General features: G+C 56.1%; 2 protein-coding genes across 2 annotated transcripts; both read right to left on the reverse strand.

Annotated features, from left to right (window-relative positions):
- Positions 1-1,158: 1,158 nt before the first annotated feature.
- Positions 1,159-5,870, reverse strand: INSL3 (insulin like 3). The gene is made up of 2 exons (XM_022558781.3): positions 3,778-5,870; positions 1,159-2,955 (listed from the first exon to the last, which is right to left on the reverse strand). The coding sequence occupies exons 1-2, from the start codon at positions 3,965-3,967 to the stop codon at positions 2,744-2,746; spliced, it is 402 nt and encodes a 133-aa protein (XP_022414489.2). The 5' UTR covers positions 3,968-5,870; the 3' UTR covers positions 1,159-2,743.
- Positions 5,871-5,966: 96 nt separating this feature from the next.
- On the reverse strand, positions 5,967-21,783 carry JAK3 (Janus kinase 3). Its single transcript, XM_022558424.2, has 24 exons — positions 21,709-21,783; positions 19,262-19,458; positions 18,678-18,801; positions 18,239-18,350; positions 17,916-18,061; positions 17,213-17,507; positions 16,539-16,661; positions 16,282-16,439; positions 15,719-15,830; positions 15,323-15,509; positions 14,616-14,743; positions 14,254-14,385; positions 13,585-13,669; positions 12,639-12,766; positions 11,804-11,936; positions 11,570-11,721; positions 11,280-11,430; positions 10,496-10,635; positions 10,235-10,424; positions 9,616-9,740; positions 9,157-9,329; positions 8,715-8,832; positions 8,240-8,350; positions 5,967-7,296 (listed from the first exon to the last, which is right to left on the reverse strand). The coding sequence occupies exons 2-24, from the start codon at positions 19,443-19,445 to the stop codon at positions 7,189-7,191; spliced, it is 3,315 nt and encodes a 1,104-aa protein (XP_022414132.2). The 5' UTR covers positions 19,446-19,458; positions 21,709-21,783; the 3' UTR covers positions 5,967-7,188.

Raw genomic sequence — 21,783 nt, forward strand, 5'->3', positions numbered from 1 at the left:
TGGAAGCTTCTCTCAGGCAGATCTCACATCATCCTCCCCTGCCCCCCCACACACACCCTCCATGGCTCCCTATTGCCCTCAGCCTACATTCCCCCCTGCAGACTGATTCTCACTGCCAGCTTGATGGCAGGCTCGGGAGAGAGAGGCACAGCGGTGGTACTGCTCCTAGCTGCATGGGGCGCTGGACCCACCTGCTTCTGGCAAGGCTCCTTCTGAATCCCGCCCCACCACCACACAGCCTCCCCTCTCTTCCCCGGGCTCACCTCCTCTCACTGGGACTACAGCTCTACTGTCCTCTGTCCCACTCCTTGTGTCCCCTCTTTATTTATTGTGCACCTACTGCGTGCTACACACCTTGCCCCGTACTCCTCCTCCCAGCCCCATGGGAAAGGTCAGTGGGCACAGACCCACCTTATACACTATAAGGTGAGGACACAAACCTGTGAACAGTGAAACAGGAAGTTACCAGAAGTGGTAAGAACTTTGAGGAGAATTAAAATGAGGTAATCGGACACACAGTGATGGGGACGGGTGCTAGCCAGGAAGGAAGTCAGGGTTGGGACTGCAGAGATGGGGCCTGAAAGAGGAGGTTATGGCCTTGGGGAGAATTGGGAGGAGGATGTTCCAGGCAGATGATACAGCATATGCAAAGGCTCTGAGGTGAGCCGATCTGAGAGCATTTAAATTGCAGCCAGGAAGCTGTGACTGGAGGTGGGTAAGGAGGAGATGGAGGGAGAGGGGACAGGAGATCACAGGGACTAGTCACATGGGGCCTTGTGGGTTTGGGTGAGGAGAGAGGGTGTTGTTTTGAGGGTTACGGCATCTTTGGAGCAAGGAAATGACATGATTAATTTTATTTATTTATTTATTTATTTATGGCTGCGTTGGGTCTTCGTTGCTGCACGCGGGCTTTCTCTAGTTGCGGTGAGTGGGGGCTACTCTTGGTTGTGGTGCGCGGGCTTCTCATAGCGGTGGCTTCTCTTGCTGCAGAGCATGGGCTCTAGGCACATGGGCTTCAGTAGTTGTGGCACGTGAGCTCAGTAGGTGTGGTGCACTGGCTTTGTTGCTCCACAGCATGTGGGATCTTCCCAGACCAGGGCTCAAACCCATGTCCCCTGCATTGGAAGGTGGATTCTTAACCACTGCGCCACCAGGGAAGTCCCGACATGATTGATTTTTAAGTTTTAAGAAGCCCTGCAGCTGCCATGGAGACTGTTGAAAGGGAAGGTGGAGGCTGAGGCAGCCTCCAAGCCAGAGGAGGCAGGCCTGGATGAGGCAGGGGCTGCAGGGGTTTTTACCAGGTAGATGTGATCTCATCCTGCCCCTGCTCCAACACCTTCTGTGTCTCCCCATTGCCCTTGGGAAAGAGTGCTACTCCCCTGCTGCACCGGATTGAATAGTGTCTCACAAAAGTTCCCATCCACCTGGCACCTCAGAATATGGCCTTATTTGGAAATAGAGTCTTTGCAGAGGTAATTAAGGTAAGGATCAAGATAAAATCATCCTGGATTAGGGTGGGCTCTGAATCCAATGAGAGTGCTTTTAGAAGAGACAGAAATGAACACACAGAAAGACATGGAAAAGAAGACGATGTGAAAATGGGGGCAAAGCTTGGAGTGACGCACCTACAAGCCAAGAATTGCCAGTAGCCCCCCAGAGTTGAGAGAGGCAGGGGGACAGAATCTTCCTCAGAGCCCTTCAAAAAGAATCAACCCTGCCAACACCTTGATTTCTGACTTCTGACCTCTAAAACCGGGAGGGAATAAGTTTCTACTGTTTTAACCCACCCAGTCTGTGGCTGTTCCAGCAGCCTTAGGAAACTAATACACATGTGAACAGATCACGTAGTCAAATGCCCGAGCATTTTTTTCAAGAGGGTCAAATCATACAATTCCTATCTCAGGATGAAAGGAGGACGCAAGTGAAAAGAATGGTGAGAGTTGGATCACTAAATATCCACTGTGAGGGAAATTCCCTGGCAGTCCAGTGGTTAGGACTCCACGCCTCCATTGCAGGTGGCACGGGTTCAATCCCCGGTCAGGGAACTACGGTTCCACAAGCCCCACGGCGCCGCCAAAAAAAAATTAAAAATCCACTGTGACTCATTCAGACATTCATGTGTTGTGTTGGACGTTCAGTGAGGTTAAGGCCCCCCATGAACCATGACAGAGACCTGGATTCGAATCCTGAACTTGACCATTCCCTCCCTGTCTGACCTTGGCAAACAGCCAGCTCCCTTGGCCTCAGTTTCCTCACTTTTTATTGTGATGATTCTCCAATTGTTATTAAGTTTCTGGAAGTGTTGGTGGGTCCACGGCTGCCAGAGGACAATTCCACACAAAGGCTGACCCAGGCTTCTGCCTTTTTCTTGAGAAAATGCAAAAAGTTTCTTCAGATTCTGCAGGCATCTTATTTATTTACTACTGATAAGACAGCAAGAGGGGTGTCAAATGCAGGGAGCGGGGTAACTGGGGCTCTTCTGAGGTGAGAACATTTGAGAACAGGTGTCTGGCATCTCCACGAAACCAAGGATCCTCCAAGCCAGGTTTGGGATCTGGTGTTTTCCTCAGTTGGCCCCCCAGAGGACAGGCGGCCTCGGTGAGGTGGTGAGCGCCTTGTCCTAGGAGGTAATCAACAAAGTCCCCCCAGACATGGGGCTTCATGGTGCTGTGTGGCATTAGGAGTTCACCAGACCGGACCCCTGTGGGTCTCGGGCTCCCCCAAGGCCACACCCCAGGAGGGTTCAGTGGGGACAGAGGGTCAGTAGGTCTTGCCGGGTGCAGCCACTGAGGCAGCAGTGACGGACAGGGTTGGTGGCAGCTGCCCGGTGGCGGCGGTGGTGGTGATGGCGAGAGGCCTGGGGCAGGGGCTGTGGGGCGAGTACCAGCACGGGGTCCTCACTAGCCATCAGCCCATGGAGGAGATGTTGTGCTTCCAGCCACTGTAGCAGCTCACCTGGGGACAGGGAGGAATTCAGCATAGAGGGGGGGACCCCAGAGGACCCCACTCACACTGCACACACAGCCTCCACTCATCATGCACAGAAACAGAAAGTAAGCATTTATTGAGTGCCCAGTGTATACCAGGCACAGATTGAATCCCCCATCCGGACGTGTGCAGTCTCGACCCACACCACACTTAAGTCCCCAGCTATGCACACTCCCACGTGTCACCTATGGTAAGAAGGCACAGACACTTCACAGAGCAGATGACAGAAGGGGTGACATACGACGTATACATGTACACACAGACGCAGGCGCACACCCTCATAGCCCCTCCCACTCCCCTGCGCACCTCTGCACACCCATCTGTACCCGTGTCACACACACAGGACACACACGCATGTGACAGACGTTGTACACAAAGCTGTTTGATACTCCCTGCACCAGGGCCGGGACTAGGGTGAAGAGAGCCAGGCTCGGGCCTGGAGCCCGCGATTTTAAGGGGTCGCCAAAAAACCTCAACAACCAAGATCAAACATATTGTCACGGAATATTTTAAAATTAAAAGGAATGCAGAAATTCCTGAAGATCAAAATATTGACACTGTAAATAAAGACAGGATCTGATCTGGCTACACACTTGTTCAGACTCGCTCGCGTGGCTCGCCGCGCACTGATTCCCGCTCCTGGCAGGGGGCGCATCCCCCGTGGACTTGCACACACCCGCGCAGCCGGCAGGTGGACCCCAGAACATGCATGCAAACCCGTCTGCATGCACCTGCCCCACGCCCGGCCCCAGAGACCTCACAGCACAGTCCTCGCCCGCCCCTACTCACGGTCGCCGCCAGCCACAGGTCGCCCATCCTCGGGGGACCAGCGCGGGCCCCCGCACAGCCGCACCAGCGCGCGCACGAAGTGGTGGCCGCACAGCTTCTCGGGTGCTTCTTGGGCGGGGGCAGGGCCTAGAGCGAGCGCCAAGGCCGGGCCCAGCAGCACCAGCGCCCAGGTGAGCCGACGGGGGTCCATGGCTGCGGGAGGCACCGGGCCCCAGCGGGGATCCCCCTTATAGGCGCTGGCCCGCCCCAGCTGGGAGCCTTGGAGGGGGAAAGAGCATTCCTGCAGGATGGTCCAGGGAGAAGGTCAAGGGCAGGGTCAGGGCAAGCATACTGGAACCCCTGATAGTTGGGTTTCCTTTTTTTTATGATATATGAGTGCCTGACAATCTTTGATTGCGGAGGCATTGGCTTCATAGATGGCTCCCCAATAAATGTGACTAGGTAAAGGGCCAGGCCACCTCCTCCCGCTGAGGCACCTTTGCTTTACACATGTCAGCTGATTTCAGTCACTGTCCACTTGGGCCACTTGGTTGCTTGTTTTGTTTTCTCTTCTTATGCTTTAAATTCCAACCTATGTTAAATTCACCAATAAAGAGTGGGCCCACGAACTCTTAGGCTCCCACCCTTGACCCCAATGAAAGCAGGACCCCAGACCCACACTGCTCTCTCTACCCAGGACCTCGCCCCGTGGCCCCGGGAGTGCTGTGTAATTTCCAGGTGTGCTATGTAATTTATAAGTAATAAACCTTTATTTTATCAAAGTTTCCTGATGGTTGTTGCTGAATGGCATGTTTCAATCATAATAAGAACTCAAGGGCCGGTCCAGCCGCAACATTGATTTTTTTTAAATTAATTAATTATTTTAATTTAATTTTTTGGCTGCATTGGGTGTCCGTTGCTGCGCGCGGGCTTTCTCTAGTTGCGGTGAGCGGCAGCTTTCTCTTCATTGCGGTGCGCGGGCTTCTCATTGCAGTGGCTTCTCTTGTTGCAGAACACGGGCTCTAGGCGCACGGGCTTCAGTAGTTGTGGCGCATGGACTCAGTAGTTATGACTCGCGGGCTATAGAAGGCAGGCTCAGTAGCTGTGGCGCTCAGGCTTAGTTGCTCCGCGGCATGTGGGATCTTCCCAGACCAGGGCTCGAACCCGTGTCCCCTGCATTGGCAGGTGGATTCTTAACCACTGCGCCACCAGGGAAGCCCAACATTGATTATTGATAGGCCAAGATCCATACAAAACAGCCATGGTCTCTCTCCCTGGGCCAGGGCCTTGGGCGTATCTCTCCCAGGGGGACCACTGGTTGAGGAGTCTTTATTTTTTAACCATTTTAAAGAGGAGAAATAGATAAACTGAGAAATAATAATTCCATGGGATGGTGGCAGTGGGCATCCAGCCAACTGAGACCAGGGCCATTCAGAACCTTGTTGTCCTTATTAGTGGACAAATAAGGAAACTGAGGCTCAGAGAGGGGACCCCCACACTTGCCCAAGGTCACAAGAGGATGGGCCCTGGGGCTGCGAGTCTTGGTCGGTTCTGCCTCTCCCACAGCACGGTCTCCTTGGGTTGGGCAGGGGATGGAGGGCCTCTACCAGGTGCCAGTCTGGATGCCAGTTTTACCAAGGAGGGAAACTGGCAGAGAGGGAGGTTACTCAACCCAATGCGGGTGAGACCCTGAGCTGAAAACCCTGCCTTGCAGCTCCTCCCCCTTTTCACCAAAGCAGGCTACGACAGTAGGCACAGAGATCTCTGTCTCTGTCTCTCCCCTGCTCCCTCTGTCTCTCTCTTGAGTCTCTCTTGGCCTTTCTCTCTCTGTCTTTGTCACTCTCCAAATCTTTCCAGCAGTGCTGAGCAAACGAGGGACTGGTTTGGCCCCCACTAATGTTGGACCCCTCCCCATAGCCTAACCCTCCCAACCAGGCCTTGCTCTCTGGCCCCCACTAGAGCAGCCTGTTCCCTCCACCCACCAAGAGCCTGTAATCAGCTCCACAGGACAGTGCCAAGGCCAGCAGCTGGGGCTGGGGGGAGGGCTTCTGTCCTCAAGGGCCCCATCCTCCTGTCCCTCCTCCCCCAGCCTGCCCTGAGGCTCCCATTGTGGCCCCCAGGGGTCTCTATCCCCCAGCCCTAAGCATATTCCTCCCCGGCTCACACCCCCCCAAGGATCCCCATTGCCCAAGTCCAGCAACAAACCATCCTTTTCACTGAACTTCTTTATTCATTCAACAAACACTCCCAGAGTCCCCTCTGTGCCCAGCCCAGCCCCCAAGGAGCCTCCACGTCAGAAGAGACGGAGCTAGACGCAGACACCACCCCAGCCCTAGGGTCAGAAGTACAGGGCTGACTGGGAGTGGTGGGAGAACGTTCGCTAGGGAATGCTGCAAGGAGGTGATAGCTGGGGTTCTGAGAGATGAATAAGAGTTTTCCAGGGAGGCAAAAAGTGGCAGTAAAACCTTGCAGACTGGTGTGAAGGAGTGGTGGGGTAAGCTTAACCTGCACAAGATGCCTTCTCACAAGCCTCCAGAAGTTGATTCTGTATAGCCAAAGGGCCAACACTATTGCCCATTATACAGAGGATGGAACTGAGGCCCAGAGAGAGGAAGCAACTCTCCCACCATCACACAGCAAATAAGTGGCAGAACCATGGGCTCCAACACCTGCGCTCTTAACCTCTGTACTCTGAGCCTCCTCCTTTCACCATGCTGTTCCCTCTGCCAAGAATGCCTTTCCTTCCTTCACCCGCTGAAAAACTCCTGTTAGGCTCCATTGTCATCAGTTGTGTGATCCTCTGGTCCAGACTGAAAGGGCCCCAGCGTACAGGGAGGAAAACTGAAGCCCTGGGACACTCAGGTTCAGTTAGGGTGGAGTGGGACATCAGCTTCTCCTGGTCTCTTACACAATTCTAAACAGTCACACAGGCTCCCCCCAAAAAGTGAATTTTCAGCCAGGGCAGCTCTCTTGTCTTTGGCTTCCTCCAGCTAAAGAGGGAGGGGGGAATAGAAGCCTGAGATCACATATTTAAAGCTATATAATGTCTCCTCTGGAAATGAGACAGGAAGCTCCAGGCCAGGCCCTGAGAGGTTGGGAAGATCTGGGGGACTTAACTCTGGTCCCTCAATTCTGGGGGTGGGGGCTCAGTAGACCCCACCATTGCATCTGTCTTGAATCTTTACAAGTTCCCAATGCTACGAGGCTGCTGTTGCTCTACAAGCCAGGGGTGCTCCCCCAAGTGCAATGTCATTTGCCCCATGAGGGGGTCTCTGAAGCGGGAGGCCCAGAAAGGGGTAGGTCCCTGATCAAGGTCACACAGCCAGTCCATGGAGACCAGAACCCAGAGATCTGTGTGCAGGAGATATAAAAAGGACAGAGAATGGGGTTCTCCCTCTAGACAAGCAGGTGAGGGTCTCATGCCTCTGGACACTATCCCTGGCTTCCACTCCACAGTGCATCCAGCTGGGGGCCCAGGGTGCTGAATGGTGGCCGGTCTTGTGGGCTAGGGGCCCAGCACAGCTTCATGAGCTCATGAACCTGAGGGGGTGGGAAGAGACAACAGGGTCACATGTGAGTGGTAGGAAGGACATGACTCCTGTTCACAGTTTTAAAATATAAATTAGACTCCATCCCTCCCTTGCTCCAAAGCCTCCCATGGCTCCCTATGGATCTTAGAACAAAATTTCATCACCTCCCCTGCCTCCCTCCCTCTACCATCACCTCCATCACCTCCTCTCTTGTTCCATGCAGCCACATCTGCCCCCATCTCATTTTGTAAATACACCAAACTCATTCCCACCTCAGGGCCTTTGCACCTGCTGTGTGCTCCACTGAGAATGCCCTCTCCCAGCTTTCCCCATGGGTAAGATCCTCTTCCTCCTTCACCCCCTCTAAGAGGCCATCCCTGACCACACCCCCCCATCTCTTTCCAGACATTGATCACCACCAGAATGTTCTTGTTAGCTTCTGCCGGTTACAGGGAAGAGGGGTAGTATCTCTTCTGTCCCCTGCTGGGTCCCCAGCACCCAGCACAGAGCCGGCACACAGTCAGCGCTCAATAAATGTTTGTGGCCTGAACAGATTAATTTGTGAATGACCAACCACATGTCAGACACTTCCACAAAAGCTGTGATGAGAAACTGTAAGAGTCACCATCATTTATTGAGCACCGACTGTATGCCAGGCTCAGAGCTGAGCAATGGAGAGATGTTAGCTAATCTGATCCTCTCCCACCCTATGAGGCATTGTTATTCCCATTTTGGAGACAGGTAAACTGAGGCTCTGAAAGTGTTTGTGACTTGCCATACAGTGAGAGAGCAGCAAGGTAGAGGCCAGAAATCCCCTTCAGCCTCATGCTCTGGTCCCTGCTCTCAATCAAGAGATGTCTGTGGTGGAGAGACCCAGAGGGACCAGCAGGCTTGCCCAGGCCCCCTGGTGAACCTACAAAGTGGGAAACTGAGGCAGGCCCTCCAGTGCTCACCTCACCAGGACAGGCAGGAGGTGCGGGCAGCCTCTGGCCGTCGGCCAGCAGCTCCAGGAGGCGGCAGAGGGCTGGCACATCTCTCTCACATCCCATCATCCGCAAGAACTCCTGGAGCCAAGGGGGAGGGCCCGAGGTGGGGGAGGAGCCATCCGTGATGGAAGGGGGAGTGGCCGCCCGTGATGTGGGCGTCAGCCACAGTGAAGGGAAGAAGGGAATCACCCACCCGTGGTGGGGGAAGGGGCCCTCCTTAATGGAGGAGGAGGAATTGTCTGTGATGCATGGGGGAGGGGCTGCCTGTGGTGGTGTGGGAGGTGGGGGTCTGCCATAGTGAAAAGGGGTCTTACTGGAGCCTCTAATGCTGGGACCAGGGAACCCTGAGCAAGAGAGGGACGCGGGCATAAACAGGACAGGTGTTGGCCAGGAAGGGGTTGGTGGGGAGGAGGGTCTTGGGGATCCAGGGGTGCCGACTCACGGCTGAGGGGCTACAGCTCTTGTCACTGTAGGTGAAGAGCTCGTACAGGACGACCCCGAAGCTCCAGACATCCGACTGGCGCGAGAAGATGTTGTCCGAGAGGGACTCTGGGGCGTACCTGGAGGGGAACAGGGAGGCCTTGGGGGACGACAGTAAGGCATAGGACGGGAAAGGGAGCAGCCTCGGACTGGGGTAGCTGGTCACGGTAGGTGGGAGTTATGAGCAAGTCTCCAACCCTGTGGCGCCCCAGGGCGGGGCCTGGGCGGGGTCAGGGCGGAGCCAGAACAAGAAAAGGAGCGTGGTCCAGAAGGGGCCGGGGCCGTGGGGGCGCGGCCAGGGCGGGCCCCAGAGCCTGGGGAGGAGGGGCGGGGCCAGGAAGGTGGGAGCAGGGGAGGGGCCTGGGTAGTGGGGAGGAAGGGTGGGGCAGGGGCGAGGTCTCTACCAGAAGATGGGGCTCTGGCCTGGCTCGCGGACCACGTAGTAGTCTTTGTCGAGCGGCAGCAGCTTGGCGAGGCCGAAGTCTGCGATTTTGACATGCGTCTCGCTCTCCACCAGGATGTTACGGGCTGCCAGGTCGCGGTGCACGCAGCGGCGGGAGCCCAGGTACTCCATGCCCTGCGGGAGGGCATGGAATATGGACCCCAGGATGACTCCGCAGGGGCCCCAGTCTGACATGGAATCCAACACCAGCCCCAACCCAGACCCCGAGCCTAACCCTACCTCTGACCCATCCTGCACTCCAGTCCTGACCTTAGCCCTAACTCAACCCCACTTCCAGCCTGACCTGGATCCCAAACTTCAACCCTCAGCCTTCCTGGCGAATCCACGCAGACCTTGCCCAGGTCGAGCCAGGTCAGTTCCCGCAGGTCTGACGGGCGCCCCGCCCTCTTCCGACCCGCACCTTGCAGATTTGCGAGGCGTAGAGGAGCAGGCGGCCAGCGTCAAGGCGCGCGCGGTGCCGCTGCAGGAAGTCGCGCAGGCAGCCGCTGGGCAGGTACTCCATGACCAGCCGCAGGCTCAGGCGGCCTAGGGGAGGCGGGGGAGGCAGGGAGGAGTCACCACAGGGCCTAACTTTGTCTACTCCCCCTCCCCTTTCTCCTTCCCGGTTCAGAGTAGGACCTCGTGTCCCTCCTGGCCTCAATATTGCTTTCTGTAAAAGGGGAACGGCAACAGTGACGCTTATCGCTAATGTCTTTTTGAGTACTTTCAACAATATTCATTGATTCTTTTAAACCTCATAATGACCCATTTTTTCCGGTGGGGAAATTGTCGATCCCAAGGCAGTCTAGATCAGTAAACAAGACCAGTCAGGGGGATATATGTATGTGTATAACTGATTCACTTTGCTGTACAGCAGAAACTAACAACATTGTAAAGCAACTCTACTCCGATAAAAATTAATTAAAAGAAAAAGACCAGTCAGTAGCACCCGCACTGGCGCTCTCAGACCACCCTAAAATGGTACTGCAGAAGGATGAGGATGTGTGATTTGAAGAGCATCCACTTGGGAGGTGGCTCACCTGGGCCATAGCTGACACCCCGGTACTTGACAATGAAGTCACTGTGGAGGGCTTTGAGGATCTGGATCTCCCGCTGGAAGTCCCTCTGCTGTTCTGGCCCGCTGTGCTGCAACTGCTTCACGGCCACCAGGGCACCTGTGTTGTCGCCCAGCGGGTCATAGCGGCACAGTTCCACGCTGCCAAAGTTGCCCTGGGGGACAGCAGGGCTGGTGTCCACGTGCATGGGTGCTACCCCACCCACCCCAGCCTAACCCTCCTCACCTTGCCCAGCTGTGAGATGTACTTGAGGTGTCTCTCCTCAAAGATGGTAGGGTCCTGGCAGGCATAGAGCTGGGCGCCATTCCAAAGCCCATCATGGGGAGCCAGGGCACCAGGTGTGGGGTCTGAGAGGAGCTCATAATCTGGGGGGCACAGGCAGTGAGTGAGCGTGCATTGGGCCCTAAGCCCCCACTCCTAACTGACTTGCTGTGTGACCTCCATCTGAATGTTTAGCCTCTCTGTGCATTATGGCAGGGCCTCTGCAAGCCAAGAAGTACTTTGTGGGGCTGGAAAAAGGTGCTCCTGGGCAAAGGCAGCCCTCTTATGCAGTGCACATGCTGTACACAGACCGAAGGGCATTTCTCAGACTCCACTGCCGTGGGGTATGGTCAAATAACTGAGCTCAGGCTGATAGGGGACAGAGACATGCTGAATGCCCCCTTAGGCCCGGCCCATGGAAACCTAGGTGGGACCTTCTACACTCTCTCTTTTTTGCAGAGGATCCAGCAGGGGCCTGAGGCCATGGGATGGGGGAAAGCACAAAGGGAGAGTTTCTTGTTGACCTGGACACCCTCATTGAATGAGAACTAAACATCCATCATGTTCAACCTTGAATTGAGGGGCCTGTTTGTTACAGCAGCTGTTGAAACTCGTGCTGACTGTCACAGTCACCAACCATTCCAACCTTGCCAGGCACACAGGGCAGGCTCTACATGCAAACTTCGCTCTCCTACTGGGCCCAATATGACATGCCGGCCCTGCCCACCCTGCCTGGCCCAGTGGGCACCTGAAGTGATGAGGCTGTTCAGGTCACGGATGACAGCGCGGAAAGAGGGCCTCTGGCCTGGCTCGTAGGCCATGCACTGTTGGATGAGCAGGGCCAGCTCCATCCACTTGGGTGCAGGCAGTTGCTGCCGTTCCTGGTAAAACTGGAGCTTCTGAGGGCAGGAGGAGGGGCTGGTCACCCCCAGTGTACCCTCAGAAGGCACCCCCAGACACCCCCATCCTCCCCAAGCTGGACTTCAGTCTACCCTTTTGTCAAATGAGAGCTCTAGAGGCCAATACGCGTGCTCTGACCTTGGCAGGATCCAGGGTGCTGATGGGCATTGTGACACCGCTGAACACCTCCCAGACTGTGGCACCAAATCCCCACTTGTCAGCTTCCAAGCCAAGTGTTCGGGCCTCCTGGAGACACTCAGGGGCCACCCAGGGGATCCTGTCAGTGAGCACTGGTGGAGGGGCAAGGATGGGATCAGGGATCTGCTTCCTTGCCTCACTAGGCCCCTCCCTCCTCCACCCCTCAGCACTCACTCTCCAGGCTTAGCACAGTCGGGCTGACACCGGGGTCACTCAGCTTGATGAAAGGTAGGTTCCCGTCAGCCCCCTCCCGAGCCAGGAGCACCTTCCGGGCTGAGACATTGCCGTGAGGGAGACCTTTGTCTTCCTAAGTGGACCAAGCATAGGAAAATGCCAAGAATGATGAATGAATATTCTGGCTGGCGAACTCCTGCACATCCTTCAAAGCCCACCTGGTACTGCTCAGGCCGTACTTCAACATCTTCCCTAGACTATTGGCAGTCCACCCCCCGTGTCCCACCCTCTTCTCAAACACTGCTCCCCCATCCCATGGCTCCCCACTCCCTTCAGGATAAAGTCAAAGGTCCTCAGCCCGGCACTCAAGGCCCTTTGAGATCCAGCTCTTGTTCATTCTTCCCATGAGCTTCTCTCTCCCACATCTCCACCCTGTTCTCCTGCCAGGCAACCCGCCTGGTGCACCCCAGGACAGACAACACACCTTCTAAGCTGCAGCCTTTGCCCAGGCTGTTCCCTCAGCCTGACATGCCCTCCTTCCTTTCTCCTCTTAATGAACTTCTACTTAATCTTCAAGGTCCCAACTCTAATGTTCTTTCTTCTGGAAAGCCCCCTGCCCTGGCCAGCCTCATTGCTCACTACTCCCCTCAATTTCCATGAATTACAAGCTGTTCCCTTCTGCTCTTACACCTCTGAACCTGTTTATATGCTGTTCCCTCAGTCTAAAATGCCCTCCCCTTGCACCCTTGCCAAACTCCTGTCCACACGACAGAGCCCACTCTCAAAGCCCCGTACACTCTGTGAATGGAGGGTGGAGCAGCAGAGGAGCACTCACCAGATAGTTGAGGGCATAAGCCAGCTGTTTGATCACCTGTAGCTTCCAGCTGGCCGGCACCAGCTGGCCACACTTGCGCAGATACGTGTCCAGCGCTCCCAGGTATACAAATTCCTGCACCATTATGCCTGGTGGCAGTAGGGAGGGGCACGGTTGGGAGGCAGGACTGCACTTGTGTTCAACAGGCTGTGCCCCAGCTCCACCTTCAAGGGTCCCTTGAACTCTCAGCTCTGAATTTTCCCTCCCCTATTCCTCCATCCTTACCCTACTCACCTCTCTTCCTCCCCATTTCCCATCTCAGAACCATTTGTCTGAAATGCCTGGAAGGTGCCAAGCTCTCTCCGTGACTCACTTCCAGCCCTTTGCATGTTCTGTGCTTCTGCCTGGAACATCCCTCTTCCTTCACTTCCCTAATGCCTATTTATCCTTGCCTTTCCAGCTTAGAACTTATCCTTGCCTACCCAGAATCATTGCTTGACCTCCAAGCTGGGTTAGCAGCCTCTGATCACCCACAATGCCCTGCGCTGCCCCCATCACACAAAATCATTTATCATCCTGATCAGCTTATCGTGTTCTATCTACGCTAGGCACCCAGCTCCTGGCACACACTCGGCTCCCAATAAATAGCTGATGAGCTGAACTGATGGAACCGAGGCTTGTAGAGGTAGCGTGGACCTTGCAAAGCTGCAACAGAGTGAGATTGGAACCCAGGTCTGCCTGACTTGAGATAATTTTGGGGGGCTGGTATTGGTGGGAGCCTGGAGTTGCTTGCCCAAGGAGTGATGATTCAGGGAGATGGGTATAGGCTTGGAGATTTGAGGGGGAGGGTGATAGACCCTGGTGGAACGGAGCCCCAGCCAGGGCAGGCTCTGGATGTGTACAGCTATTGCTGCTGTAGATGGGCTCAATGAGGCAGGGCAGGGGTGGGGCGGGGAGTGTCTCTCACTGTCTCCAGCCATGCACACGCCATGGAGCAACACGAGATGCTGGTACGACACTTGGCTCATCAAGGATGCTGCTTCCAGGAATGACTGGGGAGGAAAGAAGGGAGAGAAGATGCATGGGTTTCTTCCACTTCAGGGTCAGACCAAGGACCCCAAACTTGCTGCTCTCACACCTGCTTAGGAGACCTGGCCGCCAGCCTCCTTTGGCCCTGGAGTCCGCCATTAGTGCACACAGCACTCTGTATCATGATTTTCTGATGGAGGCAGGAAGTCCCCACTGTACTCTACCTTGAATCTCTCACACAAGTGGGAGATCTGGGGTTTGAGAAGGGCTCAAACCTTCCTCTGTGTTGCCCAGCCCCTGCTGATGCCTCCATCCGCATCATTCCTCTCTTCTACCTTGCTCGTTTCTCTCTGACCCACTGACCTCCTTGCTGTTCCTTAAACATGCCAGGCTTGGCCCTGCCTCAGGACCTTTGCACTGGCTGTTCCCTCTGTCTGGTGTACTCTTTCTGTTTGCCTCTAACTTCCCCGACCCTTCTATATTTCATGGAGATGCTGTGGCTACATTTCTGTTGTTTTAAGACCCTGTGTGTTTCAAATTTCTCTGAATCCATGACTCTCTCTCCACCCAGGCCCTAACCCAGGAGGCCTGGTCCCACCCTGCTCACCTCCATGCAGTTCTTGTGCTTGGCATCCATCACTTTGAGCAGCACCTCTGTCTCTCGGGCCTCCCCATCCACAACCTCATGGCGACAGCCCCGGTAAATCTTGGTAAAGGACCCGTGACCCAGGTTCTCATGCTGGAGAGTGAGGGGGCAACATGAGAGGCCAGTAAGGGGGCTCCCATGGATCCAGTCCCCTAGCCCTGGTCCAAGCAAGGCACAGGTAATGGACCCATTTTACAGATGATGAAACAGAGGCATAGGGAGGTTACATCACATGCCTGAGGCCACACAGAAGAGACGGATGTAGACCTGGTCTCTCTGGATCTCAACTGAGGCATCCCCCCCCATTTCCTGGGGCCCCTTACCCACTCCAGGCTGTCAGCAGGGATCTTGTGAAATGTCATCTGACTCAGCTGGCATTGGGATTGGGGCTGAACAGGGGATGATGTGGGTGGGTTGCAATCTCTCCGGACCACAATCAGATTGGACTTTTCTATGGGGAGTGGATGGAGGAAGAAAACCAGAGGTTAGAGGTGAAAGGTCCTCAAAGGTTTGCTCACTCCCTGTCTCAGTGTGGGGTCTTCTTCAGAAGCCAATACTAAGAGGAGGACTCGAGGGCACATAATTTATTTGAAAGGAGACTCCAGGAAGTCCCAGTGAGGGGTGGGAGAGTGAGACAGAGAGGGAAGGAACCCTGCAGTGGGTGCAAATGAGCAGGTGATGCTGTGGGCAGCCTGGTCTCAGTCCTGCTAGGGATTCTGGGAGACTCTGGAGAACTCACACCTCAAAGCTGTCCCATCGAAGGGGTTTGTCTGAGAGCAAAATTCACCCAGAGGAAGAGGCAAGAGATGGACAGAGGCTAAGTGCTAGTGACATCACTCAGATCCAGCTGTGCCCGGATCTAACCATGCCTGAAAGCAGCCTCTATCCCACGAGTCCCGAATCACCGTTTTTTCCCTCCTAAACTACCTTGACCTGCAGTCTCTGCCACTTGCCATACAAGAGCTGGAACAGACACAGAAAGGCAGGGACCCAGATTGATCACTCAGCTCAGGGGAGAAAGCAGGCTCACCTTTGGGTCTGGGGGTGCAGCAGAAGGTGAGGTTCAGCTCAACCCCATCCACGTGCAACCCACCACCCCAATAGGCTGCCAGGAGCTCTCGAAGACTGCTGTGGGGCTGGCCAAGGCCAGCCAGGGAGAAGGTTCCTGTGGGGTCGCACCGGATGAGGCAGCCCTTGTAATCAGGGCCCAGGGGGGTCTGCAAAGAGGAGTGGTCCCTGAGTGGGAGTGGGCGGCACCCTCCCCCTCAAATCTCCAAGCCTTTGCCTATGCTGTTCCCTCCACTGGGAATGCCTTTTCCCTCCCCTTCTTCAGGAAGTAATGCTGACTCATCTTTCAGTTCTCAGCTTAAATATCATTTCCTCCAGGAAGCCCTCCTTGCCCTCCTGGCCCCTATGGTAGACTGACCGGGACACAGACAGTTAGGAGGTAGCTGTCGAAATCCTGGGGACTGCGGCGGAGAACGTAGGAGCCTGGAAGTGAACCCCCAGTCTTGAGTTTGTTGATGGCAAAATCCAAGCTGTGGGGAAAGGTGGGAGGGAACTGAGATTCGAAGATGGAGAGAAACAGAGAGATAGAGGCACAGAAACCAAACTAAACCTGAGTTCTAATTCTGGTTTCTCTGAAGCCCTGGGAAGGTCACCAGGTAACATTCCCTCACTCCCTCCCATTTATAAATTGAGCCAGAAGTTGGGCTTCTGCCTCAGGGATTAAAGAGGAGGCTGCAGGTGAAGCCGGGCACTGCGAGCATCCCCAGAAAATGGCTCTGGGGCCTCGAGGAGGGAAGCGGCTGCCCTGGCAGCAGAAAGGAGACCCCAGACTCGTTCAGCGCCAACTATGCACCTGGCGCTGAACCAAGCACTTGATCCCTCGTCCAGGGCTCCTGAAAGGCGAGGACACAGAGGCTCCAAGAAGGGGAGTGACCGAGATTCGGTCCCGGTGAGTCTGGCCACATGGGGGCGGGTCCTTACGTGATGGGGCCATGGCACTGCTCAGCCACCTGCTCCAGCAGCCGCGGCGGCGCCACCTCCTTGCAGAAGTAGTGCCCGGAGTCAGTGGTCAGCCGGAAGTAGCCATCCACGAGCGCCACGAAGGACAACGCTGCGGGCAGCCCCGGGAACTCGGCCTCCTGTGAGGATCCGCGTCAGCGCACGCTGCGGCCCGAGGGTGACAGTCCCGCATCCCTGCCCTCGGGTAAGGCAGGAGGGGAACGGGGTCCAGCACCCACCAGGATCTGGTTGTCTGTCCTGGTGATGGTGACCAGGCGGTGCTCCCCGGCGGGGCCAAAGCGTGGGGCCTGCTTGATGCTGATATCCACGATTTCTGGAAAGTCGCAGAAGGGCTGGAGGACCTGGGAAGAAGGGGGAGGACTAAAGCTGGGGATCCCTCCCACTCCGAGCCCCCAGTCCCTTTTGGAAGCCTGGACCCCACCAACCCATACAACCCATACTCATGAGACCCGCCCCTCTCAGCCTCACCCAGTCACATCCCTCTCCCACCCCACCACTGCCAAACCCCGCCTCCTTCTCTTGGCAGGTCCCCCAGTCCACCTCACCCCGAGCCCCTCCCTCACTTAACTCCACTTTATCTCGCGGTGTCTCTTAGTACAGTCGGGAGCCCCACCCACCCTCAGTCCTGCCTCTTCCCTCAACTTGCAGTTAGCCCCACTCTGAACCCCGCCCACCCAACTAGCCCCTCCTTCTACGCCCCGCCTATTTCATTCCCGCCTCCTCGCTCAGCCCTACACCTCACTCAGCCGGGTGCCCTCCCCCACAAGCCCTCTCGCAGTCCCTCCTCTCTTCGGCCCCGCCCCTCAAGCCCCTCCCACTTTCCTTGCCCCGCCCCCTTGGCCCCCGCCCCCCGTTGGCCCTGCCCAGAGCCCCAACCCACCCGACCTCGCACCTCGTGTTCTCCCGGGCTCCAGGCGATGCCACTGCCGCCAGCCACGCGGAGCTGCCCCGGCGCATCCTGACCACCAGCAGCTCCGGGGAGGCCCACGCGGAAGGTCTCGGTGGCCCTGTCTGGGTCCAGCCGCTCGAGGTCCATGATGTACTTGGCCATGAGCGAGTGCTTATCAGCCTGGCAGGCGGCCAAGCGGCGCAAGGCCCGGCGCACTGTCCTTCGGATACGCCTCCGCGTCACGAAGTTCAGGCCCTGGATCATGTCGCGCAGGCCCGGGGGCAGGCAGACCTTGTAGCTGCGAGCAGGGGGAGTGGGGCCCTCAATGTGGAGAGGGGCCTCCGCAGGGAGGGCAGGGACGTACATCAACCCAGACTTTAGTTGAGGGGCTGGAGTGTCGCCTCACTAGGGGGGGCACAGAGACACACTCAGGGACAGGCATGGGCGTAGGGCCTCTATAGGAAGGGCCATTGGGCCCCATAAGACAGACAGGGACACACATAGTCCTTTTATCTGCCTGAAGCCCGACAATGGAGTCTCAGTGGGACTGTGTTGAAAGGAGGGGTGTGGGCTGGGTCACATGAACACACTGGTGGCTTGTAGGTGGGCAGCCCCAAGGTGGGCCTGGACTCTGGCAGTGCTCTGGTGGAGCCGTGCTGGCTCACTCCCAGGTAGAGGCTGGGCGCCACAGCCTGGAAGCCCTCACCTGATGGTCTTCAGCAGCTCCTCGGGCCGCTGACCCTGCTCGAGGGCCATCTGGGCCAGGTCCAGCACAGCCAAGCTGAGACACTCACCCTGCTCCTTGAGGCTGAGGCCCATCGGGAGGCGGCCACTGACCAGGTCATTGCGGTGCTGCAGGCCAGTCACAGCCCAACCATGAGCCCTGATGCTGTTCTGTAGACCTCCACACCTGGGCTGACCTCCACCCCTGGACTGCCACAGGGAGGGTCAGCCGAGGCTGCCCAACCACAAGCCCTGATATTGCCCCAGGGACCCCACCCCTGGGCTGAGCCCCAGGCAGACCCCTACCTGGGCAAAGAGGTGCTCCAGGACTGGCAGGTCAAGGATGGCACTGGCTAAGTCCTTTCGTAGCCCAAAGCGGTGGCACTTCTCTAGCCCAAACCAGTTGGGGAAGTAAAAGCTGTGCGAGAGGGGAGAACCCTGGAGTGGGGATACGATGGAGGGACTGTGCCAGGACCTCAAAGAGCCCAGGTTATGCCACTGACTTGCTGTGTGACCTTGGACAAGTGACCCACCCTCTCTGGCATTAGTTTCCTCACCTGTGAAATGAGCAGTGATCATGCCCTCCCTGGGGCATCCACCAGGAGGTACGTGGAGATGATGATTGAGGGGTCACTGTTGTTTTAAACTCCCATTTCCAAAGCCCTCAGCCAAAGGCATGCCCTCTCGGTATCATTTAACCCATACCTGTGGCAGCGGGGGGGGGGGGGCAGGGGATACTTCCTACCGGAGCCTGTAGACAAGGACCTGGGTGCCCGTGTCCTCCACGGAGAAGATGTGGCTCGGGGGGAACCAACAGGACAGGTCCTCCAAGGCCAGAGCAAAGAGGGAGTGGTACACGGGCAGGATGCCTGAGGGGACGCCCCCATCAGTTCCCTCCAAGTCTCCCCATCTGTCCCCTGCAGGGCTGCCATGTTATCCCCATGCAGCCCCACAGGCTTTTTCTCACCTTCAGCTCTGACACCATGTCCCACCCCTGCTCGCACCCATTCTAGGGCTCCCCATTGCCCTTAGGAGAGAAGCCATGTGCTCAATCTGCTTCTCAGGGCTCCCTGCCCCTCTACCCAGAGCATCTCTTTCCATGTACAGTTTACCTCGAGGGATGACTAGCTGTTTCCCCTAGTATACCATCACGCCTCTGAGTCTTTGCACATGCCATTTCCTGTGCACCCTCCTCCTTACCACACCCCTACTCATCCCTCTAACCCCAGCTCCAATGCTGACTCCACTTGGCAGTTCTTCCAGCTCCCAATCTGTGTTCCGCACAGTCCTACCCCTCCCTCTGTCCAAACATTCTAGGGACCCACTCACCACTGGCCTTAGCAGCCCAAACACATAGCTCTTCAGCTGAGTGGTCCCCAAAGGAGAAGGATAGGCACTGTGGGGGTCCAGGGCCCCGCGGGGGCAGCAGCACGTGCAGGGCACCAGCCTCTGAAGAGGAGAGGCTGCAGGAGCGCTGAGGGATCAGGGGCGTCTCCTCACTTGGAGGTGCCATGAGTGCAGCCTGCCTGGACACAAAAAGAGGCAGCCCCTCAGCTGTGATCAGGGGACAAGGCTACAAAGCTTCTGGGGTGGGGGTGGGGGCAGAGATGCTGATGGATGAGGTAGGGATGAAGCCGGAGAAAGGGGGAGGAGACAGGGACAGAGAGAAACTCAGAGATGGAGAGAGACAGAGAGGCGGAGTTGAGTGTGCAAGGTGGGTGAGGAGCCATAACCCCCCAGGTGAGGGCTGTGCTGGGAGGCTGCAAGACATTCACACAACTTTGTGTGAACTCACACTCCAGACTCTTGGTGCCTAGGACAGACATCTCTAGTCGATCTCCAGCCTCCACACATACCACTTCTCCAACCCTCCTCCAGACAGTCATGACCAATCAATCACAGATATAGGGATTTGCTAACCAGAAAGCAGATAGATACTGGCCTGTGCACATGGGTGGGGATAGAAGTGGCCATCCCTCCCTGTGAAGCTGGAGGATTCAAGCACTTCTGAGGCTGGGGCTAGAAGCTTTTGCAGCTGGTGTGATGCATGCCTTGGGGGCAGATCCAGACTGATGACTCAGTCAACAGAGATCTCTGTGTCTGTCTCCCCTGCTCCCTGCATCTCAGTTCCTTTCATCACTCCCACCATTAGGTCCCCATAGTAGGAAGCCCTCCCTGGGATAGGCCCAGGAGGAAATCGTCCATCTTATTCTCAGGCGTTCTACACCAGCCAACTTCCAGATCTCTGTCACCCTGGGGGACCCAGAGCTCAGGACCCCTGGCTGGGTAGAGGGAGGAGTAGGGTTTCAAACCCAATGAGGAAAAGGGGGGAGACAGAGAAGATCCACGTAAATTGACCCAAATGAAGAAGATACAAAAAGAGAATGTTGGATAAAAACTATGTTCCAAAATAATAGCAGGATGGGGGCTGATAGCATTAATTAGAGTTTAACACACCCAGAATATAAGCCTGGGACTGGGGATAGGTAAAAACCCCAGGCTCTGGGTTCAAATCCCAGCCCCACCGTATTCTGGTTTCATGACCCCAGCAGGGCTTCCACTGCTGGGACACAGCTTTCTCGGCTGTGAAATGTGCTGATTCCCACCTGCTTGAGTGAGGTGGCTTGCTGAGCCCAGCCTGAGCTGTCAACACGTTTAATCCATGCTAATTGGCACAAATCCTTGGTGACATGCCCAGCAAGCCCTTGACAAATGCCAGATGAACCAGACAGGAAGGTCCCTTAGCACAGTGGTCTAGGGGTTACCATCAGGGAGGCAGGGCGTGGGGGAGAGAGAACTTTCCCCAAGGGACAGTCCATTGTCACCAGCTCCCAGACCAGGAATTGGAACATTCCCGTCCCGTGAGCTCTGACCCTCCCTGCCACCACCCCATCTTGTCACTCTCCACAGAGGTGCCCACAGTCTTATTTCTAACAGTCGTCCTGATCTTGCCCAAATTTGCACCTTTATGTAAATGGAATCACACAGCGTGTCTTGTGTTTAAAATAAATCTTAAAGAAACATGATTTTTAGGGCTTCCCTGGTGGCGCAGTGGTTAGGGGCCAATGCAGGGGACACGGGTTCGAGCCCTGGTCCAGGAGGATCCCACATGTCACAGAGCAACTGGGCCCGCAAGACGCAACTTCTGAGCCCGTGAGCCACAACTACTGAAGCCAACGCGCCTAGAGCCTGTGCCCCGCAGTGAGAGAAGCCACTGCAAGGAGAAGCCCACGCACCGCAACGAAGAGTAGCCCCCGCTCGCCACAACCACAGAAAAGCCTCCTCACAGCAATGAAGACCCAGCGCAACCAAAAATAAATAAATAAATTTATAAAAAAAACAACAACATGATTTTTAAAATATCGAAAGTAAAAAAAGAAAGTCTGTCTGGAGCCCAGAAAAATGCCCCTGTTTTAACACCAAAAGTCCCGCATGCCGGGAAGGTTGGCTGGTCCCCCAGTGTTCTGGCCTGGGACCTGGGATTTTAGGGGCATCGAACTGTCCCCTCAGGGACCGGGAGCCCTGGGCGCATGCGTAATGATTCTTTCAGGTCCAGGAAGCTGGGAATTCGAGACCTCCTATGCAGAACGAAACTGAGGCCCAGAGAGGGGAGCGCTTTGCCAGAGGCCACACACCCAGCTGTCCCAGCTCACATCTGGCAGCTGTCCTCAGAGGCCTGAAAGGCAAACTTGCCTTTGTCCCCAGCTGCGACCATCCACACAGTCTCCTCCCACGCCCATCCCCGACCAGAGCCCTGTGACACCACCAGCTCTTACCTGGAGGTGAGGACCTCTGGGCCAGCTACGGGAGGGCAGAGGCGAGCAACAGCGGGAGGAAAGTCCCACTCGCTC

Source organism: Delphinapterus leucas, unplaced genomic scaffold, assembly GCF_059928025.1.
Source record: "Delphinapterus leucas isolate spDelLeu-1000000601 "Yukka" unplaced genomic scaffold, BTC_Dleu_Yukka2 spDelLeu_asBTCV2_sq25, whole genome shotgun sequence".
Lineage (NCBI taxonomy): Eukaryota > Metazoa > Chordata > Mammalia > Artiodactyla > Monodontidae > Delphinapterus > Delphinapterus leucas.

Coding starts and splice junctions, on each gene's coding strand:
- JAK3 (XM_022558424.2), bottom strand. CDS start 19,445: ATGGCACCTCCAAGTGAGGAGACGCCCCTGATCCCTCAGCGCTCCTGC. Junction 12,767..13,584: donor CGTGTGCATGGCTGGAGACA/GTGAGAGACACT, acceptor TACTGCCACCAG/GCATAATGGTGCAGGAATTT. Junction 9,741..10,234: donor GGGTGTCAGCTATGGCCCAG/GTGAGCCACCTC, acceptor CGCCTCCCCTAG/GCCGCCTGAGCCTGCGGCTG.
- INSL3 (XM_022558781.3), bottom strand. CDS start 3,967: ATGGACCCCCGTCGGCTCACCTGGGCGCTGGTGCTGCTGGGCCCGGCC. Junction 2,956..3,777: donor ACCTGTGGCTGGCGGCGACC/GTGAGTAGGGGC, acceptor CCCTGTCCCCAG/GTGAGCTGCTACAGTGGCTG.